At 39.6% G+C, this 11,505-nt stretch overlaps 2 protein-coding genes across 2 annotated transcripts in view; one reads left to right on the top strand and one right to left on the bottom strand.

Moving 5' to 3' along the window:
* The first annotated feature begins 2,928 nt into the window (after positions 1-2,928).
* LOC104967159 (omega-amidase NIT2-like) lies at positions 2,929-6,267 on the top strand. Its single transcript, XM_010796575.1, has 6 exons — positions 2,929-2,975; positions 3,207-3,319; positions 4,246-4,324; positions 4,648-4,746; positions 4,926-4,981; positions 5,798-6,267. Exons 1-6 carry the CDS (start codon positions 2,929-2,931, stop codon positions 5,896-5,898), a joined length of 495 nt encoding a protein of 164 aa, XP_010794877.1. The 3' UTR covers positions 5,899-6,267.
* A 1-nt stretch (position 6,268) lies between these two features.
* LOC104966627 (T-lymphocyte activation antigen CD80-like) overlaps positions 6,269-11,505 on the bottom strand; it is a 20,167-nt gene continuing 14,930 nt past the window's right edge. Inside the window, exons 3-5 of the mRNA XM_010795823.1 lie at positions 11,099-11,386; positions 8,071-8,244; positions 6,269-6,713 (exon numbers count right to left, since the gene is read on the bottom strand). Of these exons, the coding sequence (XP_010794125.1) occupies positions 6,634-6,713; positions 8,071-8,244; positions 11,099-11,386 (542 nt within the window). The 3' untranslated portion in view covers positions 6,269-6,633. The remainder of the gene's footprint in view (positions 6,714-8,070; positions 8,245-11,098; positions 11,387-11,505) is intronic.

The raw sequence follows: 11,505 nt of genomic DNA on the forward strand, positions 1-11,505 counted from the left end.
TGACCGGCCTGCCAATTAGGTGTAATTTGAATGATGCAACTTGAATCGTTCCCTTTTCAGATGAAAACAGATCATCTGAAAGATGAGAGTCCTTGTGATATCTAGTTGATATTACTTCAACAAAATTGCTTCTTTAATTAACAACTGTATCAATCTTGATCATATCTGACTGCAATCAAAAGATTGGGGCTTACATTTTTCTCTAGCTCGTTAAGAATACATCAAACGATACACAGAGTGTAGAGCAATGCTAAGGCGGATACGCTCACATTCAATGCTAATATGCCGTTTTAATGTTGTTTACCACCTTAGTTTGGCATGTTTGTATGTTAAATAACACTAAAGGCAAAGTACTTTGAGGTGATGGAAAAGTGAAATTTAACTTTTAAGCTGATGAATGCATAATTAATGATAGATTAACATTTTCAGATCCTTCTAACTAGTTCATGCTAGCTTCAAATTGCATCGCAATCCATACAACAGTTGTGAAAGCAGTTCAGTACCTCACAGTGGCGCCTAAATTCAGGTAATCCGCCATGTCTTTACGTTTCCTTTCCATGCTTTATGATAATCCATCCAATAGTTGGTGAAATATTTCAGAGTGGATTAAAGTGAGGTTTTGAAAGACTGACAGGCATGCTACTTTCGAAAAAGTAATTACACTGAAAACATCATCTTTTAAACACTTTCCTTGCACAAAAGGTAAAGAGATGAGAAGAGTATTTAAGTTGTTGTCCCATATCCCCGACCCAACACTGCATAAATAAAAGCAGCCACTTTACCAGCAAAGGCATGCAGAGGAGCCGTAAATAGACAGAAAAAAACCACAGATGTGTAGTACTCTGTAGAGTGATGTAAGGAAAACAAACCACGGAAGAAATACCGTTACCATGTAACTTAAAGAGCATTCGAAAGGTAATTTCGCGAAAAAGTCTCAAATAATGAGACCATGCAAAGAATGAGTGGTTTATTTGGATTGGAAATAAAACGGAAAGGAGAGCAGCATAAAGGAAATACGTTTCCCTTTATTTGACAGTTATACCTACAAGACATGTTTTTTTTGTTAAAGGATGACGCTTGCCTCTTGTTAAATATATTTATGACATTTTTTTTTCTTTTAAACAATATGCAATCATTTTGTTTCTTTAAAGAAATGTTGTATAATGGTTTCTCTCCAGTTTCGTTTTCGTAAGATGTGCTTATAAGGTTTGCATTATTCAAAAAGGGTCACAGATGTTATGTTCATCTAGGTTTGCTGTAATGCATTTGGTCCTTTGCTGCAGTATTTTCTGAGACGCACTAACAGAAATTACATGGTGGGGAATTGAGAGGTGGAAGGTGCTAGCGCTCCTTAATGCCCCGGAGAGCTGGCCTGACTTCTTTTATCTTAAATAAGCAGATCAGAGAACTGCTGGTGGTGGATTGCTGACTATGTGTTAGAGATTTTCAGCTCTGCTGGGTGTTCGCCCATGTTGGGGATTTGCACTTGCATACAAATAGGCCTGGATTTTTTTATACCAAGTTGTGAGCTTGAAAGTGTCAGAACTGAGCCTTTCAGATACACCGAGGGAATACTTTAAGAGCATTAAGTAGACTAACATATTTTAATGTTGAATTCAGAATTCAATTTCTGTGTCTATCCACATTTCTCTTTTGTCAGCAACCTTGAAGTGTCTGCTTTGCCACAAAAAAAACACTGCAGCAGAAAACCTCCGAGGGGGATGAATAATTGAATACCAAGACAAAAGAACAACAAATATCTAGTTGGCAGAAGCTGATTACAACTCAGATAACAGCTCCAGATAATTAGAAGTTGGAAAAAGTGACAATATTTTCAAATGAGAATTATTAACTCATAGTATTTCTTTTGAAAATATATTTTTGATTAAAGTTACTACAGACAGCATTTCACCTTCTCCGCCTCAAGCGTTTCCAAGTGGTATATTAGTTGATGCTGCTCTCTTTTACTGTGAATGGAAAATATGACATATAGATAGAATGACACAAAGTCAAATTGAGGCTAATAGGACACAGATGGTTGCGGAACATTCAACAGACATTATATGGTGCAATAAACATTTACTACATAATGATAAGTTGAAGCAAATTTTATCGTGGTAATAAAATCCGGTATTACTCACATTTCAATCCTTGAATGGCATCATCCCTTCCTGTTGGCAGCTCTTGTTAACACACACACTCTGATAACAACAGCTGCCACAACGACTAAAGGTCAACCTGTGATTGAAGTCTTTATGTGAAAGAAATCATCGGAGCCCGGGACGCAGTGTTATCTGTTTGGTATGCAGACAGTCACACTGTATTCCAATTGAGGCATCACACTGTGATCCTGAGCCACTAATCCGTGTTGTTTATGGTCACAACTGTGCAGGAATGTGCTCCTAAAAGCAAGCAAGTGATTCGTTTTTTCTTTAAACGTCTCAGAATTGTATTCTGTGTCACGGACAGACAAACTCTCCATTATAATTACATTCTGACTCATTCCTTTTCTCCCACTTCAAGAATTATTGGTATGCTATCGCTATGTTGAGACAGCCACTATTGTAGTGACCATGTCTCCATTTCATTTACTGCTCATCTATCCATGTATTTCCTGCTAAATTGCTTTTCAGGTTTTTTTTCTCTGATGGCAGAAAAGCAAAATTGTGCAAATCCATTTTGTAAAGGGATCACAGACAGATGCTCTGTGTCCCCACAGGAGACTGTGTGTATCCTCCATACACCTTGTGTCTATTGTCTGGATACAGAGGAAAATAAACTGTTTACAACGAGACACAGTAAGTAAGCCATATTTTAGCCTTGGGATTGTCAAATGTCAGCAATTCAACAACAATAAATTATATATAACATTGCAAATGAGATATTGTCATTTAGAGGAATTAACTAAATGATTAAGATACACTAAGGATGTGTTTAAATTACGAAGCACTGTGGAAGACAAATACAGTCTTAAGGTCAGTCATATCTTAAAAGTGCTCGGATACAAGCGGCCGAGATGGGTTTTCTCCGCAGGGTGGCTGGCGTCTCCCTGAGGGATAAGGTGAGAAGTCCGGTCATCCGGGAGGGACTCGGAGTTGAACCGCTCCTCCTTCGCGTCGAAAGGAGCCAGTTGAGGTGGTTCGGGCACCTAGTTAGGATGCCACCTGGGCGCCGTGTGTGTGTGTGTGTGTGTGTGTGNTTTAAAGTAACCCTCCCACCCCCTCACTCTGTGATTCTCCCTCAGCGTTCTGTAAAGTGGGCGTGGGGATCTGCTACGATATCCGCTTTGCAGAGCTGGCTCAGCTGTACAGCAGACAAGGTGAGAGGTGGATATTTAACTGAAATCTGGGCTGATTTTACAGATGATTTTAAGGTCACCTATTGTGCAAAATCCACTTGTTCATGTCTTTTCTACATCAACATGTGTCCCCTCTGTGTAAAGAGACTCTGAAAGTTTCAGGAACAAAGATTCTCTCTTTTTGTCCTGATACATTTCTATAAAAACCTGTCTAAAAATGAGCTGATCAGATTTTGGCCACTTTATGATGTCATAGCGATTTTTTGGCTTGTGTAACCATTAGCCAATCAGCAACCAAGGTAATCTGAAGCCTTCTGAGTAAATCGCCAGAACGCCGACACCTCCTCATCACTCCACCGCTCCCATGTTTCTTTTTGTGTTGCCATAAGTTATTCTCTCTCCGTTGGTGCACGGGGCTAATGCTAATGCTAATAATGCTAATGTCACAAATACAATGGCGGCTTCACAAAACTTTTCAGAGTTTTACGGGGCGTGGTTTGCAATTCGCCCAGCCAATAGAAATTGGTACTTTTTTGGTACCACGTCTCAGCAGGCACTAAAAATGGTGGTAAAAGTTCCCGGGACTAAGTACTCTTTTTCGTGTGAACGCAACATAAGGGGTACTAACGGAACTAAGCGGGAAAAGTACGGGGAAAAGTACTCCGGTGTGAACGCGCCTATTGTGTTCTTTTTAACCAAATCTCTCTCAGAGGGGCGTGGGGAGTGGCTCCTTATTTTCATCTAAAGTAACAGACAGAGAATCAGCACTTTTGAAACAGGGCTGAAACAGAGGGGATTATGGGTAATGCTGCAATGATCTGTTTGGTATTTGGAGCCAAAAACTTCAGAGACATGTTTTGTATATATCTGAGACCTATAATATATTGATGAAAAACAGTATACTAGGGGAACATTAATGTTAATATGGGTTGTTTTTGTGTCCTCAGGCTGCCAGCTGCTGGTGTATCCCGGAGCTTTCAACATGACCACGGGTCCGGCTCACTGGGAGCTGCTGCAGAGAGCCAGGTTAATATTCATCGGAGGGGATTATGAGACTGTAAAGACTCCAAACTTCAGACATGGCTACATAACATTTGATAGAGAGTGAGATTAGGAAGAGAACCAGAAAAAAGGAAACTCTCCAATAGTTGTTTCCTATAAGTCTGAGCCCTGGTTCGGTCCTTTCTCAGAGTCATAATTAATAAGTGCAATGTGTCCTGCATTAGAAGCGTCACCAGAGACCGTGATTGCATGTCAATGATGTGATGATAATGAACTTTTATACTATTTGAATGGAGCTTTTAGTTTAGAGCCTCATGATCTAAGAGTTCTCTTTGTTTCCCCTGCAGGGCGGTGGATAACCAGCTGTACGTGGCCACAGCGTCTCCTGCTCGAGACGAATCCTCTTCATACGTGGCCTGGGGACACAGCACTGTCGTTAACCCATGGTGCAGAAACAGACACATGTTATCCTCTGAACAGCTAAGGGCTGCAGAATATTTTAAAAGAAAAGTGGTGGATTAGAAATATGAAACAGTATATTATTATAAAACTACTCGTACGCTTTTGTTTTGCTTTTTGTGATTCATTTTTGCAGACTTGTGATTGTTATAATTTGTCTTTTCAGGGGAGAAGTGATCTCAAAGGCTGGAACAGAGGAGGAAGTCATTTATGCCGACATCGGTGAGTGGAAGATCAAGAGATGCATGATATTTGAAAATAATTGGTCTTAGCCATAGCAGACAATTGACATGCACTAAAACCCCAAAAAGCAGAATAGAGCCTCTTTAATTCAGGGCAGTTGTATTGGATTGCATTAGATCGCCCAGGTGTTTTTTTTTAAATTCGTTATAAGTTATCCTGATTCTATCTTTTTCCTTCTTTTTTTTACACTTCTGCTTTTATTGAGTTTTCACAACAATAATAACAGAACAACAAAACATAATACACACATATCAGTTGTAAAATAAAGCACAATAAATACTAGTTGTCTGAAGACCTTCAATATTCACACATACGCCGTACAGGATTGAATTAGTCATTCACTTACTCATTGGTGTCAACCATGTAAATATTCCACTTTTCCCATTTCCTATTGAATGCATTCTCTTGGATTCTCAACTTTTCCATGACAAACATATCTTGAACAATTTCCAGCCACTGCTCCTGAGTCGGAGCGTTCACATTAAGCCAATTTCTAGCTTTCTAACTCGCTGCAAGTAAAATAAAATATAGATCGCCTCCCATCACAACATCCTTAATGTTCCAGAGATACATCACCGGGCAGGCATTTGGGATTCCATAACCCATAATAGTTTTGACAACTGCATTAACCTTCTCCCAATGTGACCTTATCTTTGCACAGTTCCAGAAAATGTGTGAGTGTCAGCCTCCATGTTCCCACACAACCTCCAACACTGTTGCTGTACACCAAGTTGCCTGCTCTTTATTTTGGGTGTTATGAAAAAGCGAGTCACTGATTCTATCTTCTGATCTCAGACCTGCAGTATTTAGCCGACGTCAGGCAGCAGATCCCGATCACGGCTCAGCGTCGAAACGACCTCTACTCAGTGACCTCTGTGCAGCGAGGAAACAGCTGATCGCAGAGACGGAGACACAAACTCTGCTGCAAATCTAACGTCTCACTGTTGAACTAGAGATGCAGATCAAAGAGAGGAGCTCTGTTCTTAAGATGTGATTATTCAGTGTGATGGCTGGGGCTGAAATTAGTTCAAATAACAAACATTTGGATAGTTTTTGTAAGCAGAATATTGTAAAAGTGAACATTTTCATTTTATAGATTTTTTAATGTGACAATCTGCAACGTTTCATTCATTTCATTTCATTGTAAATCAATAAGTTTTGTCCCTTTTTTTCCAGAAGAAACTATGTATTGATTGCCACACTAGATATTTCAAATGTAAAAAGAAAATATACTCACACTGTCAAATAAATCTAAAAAACAAAAAGTTGTATTGTCCTTTTATTTTATTCTCACACACACAAGACTGCATAAAATCAAGACATTAAAAAAGGGAGAAAAAAATATAAAAAGTTAAGAAAAACATACATTCTTTTGTCAAATACAAAAAGACAAAAAAGACAACCAAAAACATGTAAAAATGTACCAGAAAAAACAACAACGAGCTCGTAAAAAAAAGATACGAATAAATGGAACCTCTTAATAAAGCTTGTAACAGACAGTGTTTTCTAATAAAGAATATTTTTATACCTTAATTAAAAAAAGAAGCTTCCAGATGTATTAACATTGAAAAGGTGCACCAGGGTAACAACAAATACATATTTACGCATCAGTGCCGTCAGTGAACGGCTCCTTAAACCTCGCTCTCCTTTTTCATCGGCTCCTTCTCCTCCTCCATCTCCTCCTCTTTGTCCGGACTTCTTCTTTTATATCCTGACAAAAAACACATTAAAACCAATAAATACACACATCCCTGCAGAGATATCATATCTTCATATTTAAAATGTCTGACTGAAGTAGCGATCACCGTTTAGATTTGTATTTTTGAAACGTAGATGTTTGAGGTATAGCAGAAATATTTCTCATTATTTCATTTACCTGACAAATTGAAATGTTACGAATAAAAAGTTGAGGTTCAGGTTATTTATTTGTACCCGTAGGTAGATTTTGTTTGCAGAGAAAAAGACAAGGGATCCATCCTGACACTAAGAACAAACAAACAACACACACATCTCTAATAAAAGGACTAGTAAAAAGTACAAGTATACCCTGCTCAACCAAATCTCAAAATATTTCTAAAACATTTTAATAAGGAAAACACTTGAACAAACATGGACATTCAAAATTCATTATTAAATAAATAAATAAAAATAGGCATCTGTAAGCACTCCTATGATGTGTTAAAACTGTTTGTATACCGCTTCGTTCTACTCTTTGGGACAATAACCTCCGGCCCGAAGGAAAAAGCCTGAATTCCAACTATTTTGATAATTGATCAAAAAAAACTTTTTTTCCAGCAAGAAATTCTTTAAGTACTTTTTCCAGCCTTGTAAATGTGAAGATTGAGCGTCGCGGAAATAAATAACAAATAAATCCGCCTTGTGAGCGCAGGCCTCAAAATAGCATTTATTAACTATTTTATATGATTCTTGACATTTACATCCAATTTTTCTGTCTTTTTCATAAACTTTGAAAACATTTCACATAATATTTGTTGTGCTTTTATCAGAAAAAATGACTTGAACTTTTACAGATTTTTAAAGGTGCTTCACTGAGTTTACTTTTCAAAAATTATCTTCTGATAGTCGAATAATATTTAAATAAAAATGTTCCTGCAGAGCTGTCTTTCAATGCCGTCTTTAGCCTCTCAAATATGGAGATTTGGTGAAGTGAAATACTTTCATACACAAATAAAAAGTCTGCCTTGCATAAATTCACTTTTCACTTACATTCTGGACATTTATCAAATATTTTTCTGACATTTTATTCACCCTTTGAGGGCATTTCACTTTAATTTATTTATGTTTACCACACACACTTTGAGATCTGACCAAAAGGGAATATATTTTAATCCTGTCTGAGAAAAAGTCAGAATTCTGAATTCTGACTTTTCTGAAACAGGTTTGACATTTATGAAAACAAATATTTTGAAAATCAATTAGTGTTTGAATGAATTTTTCTTGCATTTATCTATCTATCCATCCATCTATCCATCTATCCATCTATCTATCTATCCGAGAAACTGAGATTTTCCATATGTGATCAGTGAAAGCAGCAGAAACAAGTCTACCTCTGGACTGCAGCTTCTGGAAGTCGTGCTTCTTCCTCTTGTGGACGCGGTCCAGGTGGATCTGGTAGGCGACCCCTGTCAGCACCAACAACCCGACCACCACACACAGCGCCGTGCTGAAGATCCACATCGACTCCGAGGCCCGGCTGTGCACTGTGCTGCGATTCACCGAGTCTGAAAACACACAGAGAGGGCAAAAGTACACACATCCTTTACTCAAGTAGAAGTACAGATACTCGTGTTTAAAAATACTCTGGTAAAAGTAGAAGTACTGACTAAACTTCTTTACTCAAGTAAAAGTAAAGAAGTATGGCTTGGAAATGTACTTAAAGGTGGGGTAGGTAATTCACTTCAGAAACACTTTTTGTTATATTCCATGGAATGCTCTTAACATCCCGATAGCAATGAATATATGAAATGCTTGAAACAATAAATACATACAAAAATGTCTGTGGAAGCCGTGGCGCTGTAAAAAGCACGACAAATTATTTTAGCCGGCTAAAATAACTGGATGGCCTACCTGCCTGTCAGCCTTCCATCTCGTGCACAAACTTATCTCGTGCCCTCATTGGAATCTAGATTTATTTTCTCTCTCCATTCATTCTAGTGAGCCTGAATGGTAATCTGTGACGTTTCGCTCTCTCAAAATTTGTGCCATTTTGCCTGCAGGCCAATGAGCAGCTCTTATAGGAAAGAACAAGACCCCGCCTCCCACGCTGTATCCAGTTCTTATTATACATCCATGGTTCTTCTGCTCTGACAGCTAGGCATGATGGGTAATTTGTGATGTTTCGCTCTCTCAAAAGTTGGGCCATTTTGTCCTCATGCGCCAATGATCTCATTGGAAAGAACGAGGCCCAGCCTCCTGTATCCAGTTCTTATTATACACTGATTATACATCAATGGAAGGAAGGGGCAGATTTTTTTCGGCTGCGTACTTTCAAATTCTAGCGCACTCGAGCTGGTTTCTCCATTCTTACCTACCCTACCTTTAAAGGGGACCTATCATGCAAAATGCACTTTTGTACGTCTTTTATACATGAATGTGTCCCCGGTGTGTCAGGGAACTCACCAATTGTCAGAAAACACAACCCTCTCTCTTTTCCTCCATACCCAAATCTTTAAAAACAGGGCTGCAACGGAGCTGATGCAGACTGATCTAGATTTGAATTATTTTCTACGTCACAGAAGTGGTGCTCCGCCTATATGGCCAACTCTCCACCTATCAGGGGAATGTGGGGTTGGGCCACGGCCTAGGTACAAAGCTGGCCCAGGCTTTTTGAGCGGTGAGCAAGTGAACCTTCATCCGCCTCTCCACCCACAAATGTGCTCTCTATGATTTGTTCTGGCCTCCTCCCTTCCCTCTCCCATACTTATTTCGTCTCGCGCTCTATCTACGAGAGAACGACGAGACCCTCCCTCTTTTTCTCTGGTGTCGCGCTATGTATGTGGGCTCCTCCCCCGCTTGCTATCAATTCGTGTATTCCTTTCCTTCTCTGACGGACGCAGAGAGCTTTAGAATGATGAGGCGTTCTGACACTCACCGTCTGCCTCTCGTCACTCTTGAATGTCTCCTCTCGTGCATCTATTACAGAGAGAGAGTTCGCAGAGGTCGCCAANAGAGGTTGCGTGGCATGGTAACAGCATGGTAACATGACGCTCGTGCCTCGCCCCCCTCCTTTGCAGGGGGCGTGGTCAGCTGCAGCTCATAAGCCACAGAATCAGCCCTTGCAAAAACAGGGCTGGAATACAGCAAATAGAGTGAATTGAGGCATGGCTAAAATGCATGATCTGTTTAGTATTTTCAAACTAAAACTTCACAGACATGTTTTATATAGGTATGGCCCAACAATATATTATTCAAATATAGCATGATAGGTCCACTTTAAGTAAAAAGTACCCATAACTAACAGCTGTTTTAAAGAGTACCTGACCTCCCTTTATATTAATAGAACAATAATGTCATTGTTAGCTAATGAATGTTTCCATGCTGAACAACGGCAACATGACAACGTTTTCATTGGTCCCTCTTCTTTAGAGAAGACCAGGAAATGATGGATACACGGATCGTATTCAAATCAATAGGCACGCAATGACTCTAAATAATAATGATCACGCCACCAAACACACATTCAAACTAAAGGAACCAGCCTGTTTGGAAAATGAGAGAAGTAGACAGTACAGGTATTTGTGTTCAACATGTAAGAAGTCAAAGTAAAAGGTCGTCAGAAAAATAAGTAGTGGAGTAAAGTACTGATACCACAAAAATGTACTTAAGTACAGTAACAAAGTATTTGTACTCTACTTCCCACCAATTTTGAAAACACACAGAAAACAGAAACACCTTAACATGTGGTCACTAAACCAGAATTCATTCATTTGTCCCGTAACTGGGAAATGTACGTTATAACTACAGCAGATAGAGCCGATACAGGAAAGAGACTTACATATTAAAACATCTAAAAGTAAGCACACCTTATTAATAATAAAAACACAATAAGTCAAAGAAATAACAGGTAAGTACACCATGGTGTTCAGGAGGTTAGTTGTCCCAAAGTGTAGAACCAAGCAGTATAAAAACATCTTAATTCTGGCAGCTATCGAATAAGTGGTAGCAGTGTCACACAGACGCGTATTTATTTATTAACTTTGAATGCCAATGTTTGTACTATTGTTTTTTAAATGTGTTTAGATGTGACACCTGAGCAGTGTGTACTTTTATTAGAGATGTGTCTGTTGTTTTTAGAATGTGTGTCAGGATGGATCCCTTGTCTTTTGATTTGCAAACTAAATCCTACGGGTACAAATAAATAACCTGAACCTGAATTCTTCTTGCTTAAGAAACGTTTACTGGTGCCCCAAGGGCAGTTTTAGTTTGATTTTCTGTAATTACAAGAGGCTGTGAATGACAAAAATCTGGTCATTTACAAGATGTTTGGGCCTCAACATCTGATATTAGAACCATTAATTGCTTGCTTGTACTCTAACTTAGTTTCTGAATGACTTTCTGCCGTTAAAGTCCACTCACAGGAGCTGGAGGAGAGGGTCTCGTTGAGTTTGGGGTTCTCCACGATGCATGTGACGCCAAGGTCTTTGGAGAGGCTGACGGTGAGGCGGCTGCTGATGTTGAACAGCTGGGTGTCGGGGAGGGGGGTAGTGATGGTGGTCACGGCGCCCGGGGGGGGGTACTCCTTGTTGTTGATGAGCCAGGACAGAGTGGGCGCAGGGAAACCCCCGCTGGACTCACAGGAAAACACCGCCTTCCCCCCTCCATGTTTAGACTTCTCCCTCTGCAGCAAGGGGGTACTGAAACTGGCTATACACACACACACACACACACACACACACACACACACACACACACACACACACACACACACACACACACACACACAAACACACTCTCTAACACACAGACACACACTCTCTCTCTCA

The sequence above is a fragment of the Notothenia coriiceps genome, unplaced genomic scaffold (assembly GCF_000735185.1).
Source record: "Notothenia coriiceps isolate Sejong01 unplaced genomic scaffold, NC01 NC01_scaffold00037250, whole genome shotgun sequence".
Taxonomy (NCBI): Eukaryota; Metazoa; Chordata; class Actinopteri; order Perciformes; family Nototheniidae; genus Notothenia; species Notothenia coriiceps.

What these genes read in the sequence shown, in the direction of transcription:
- LOC104967159 (XM_010796575.1), top strand. Translation starts at nt 2,929, where the DNA reads ATGTGTTTAAATTACGAAGCACTGTGGAAGACAAATACAGTCTTAAG. An exon ending in TCAGCTGTACAGCAGACAAG is followed by an intron (nt 3,320 to 4,245) that starts GTGAGAGGTGGA and finishes TTGTGTCCTCAG; the next exon opens with GCTGCCAGCTGCTGGTGTAT. An exon ending in AGCACTGTCGTTAACCCATG is followed by an intron (nt 4,747 to 4,925) that starts GTGCAGAAACAG and finishes TTGTCTTTTCAG; the next exon opens with GGGAGAAGTGATCTCAAAGG.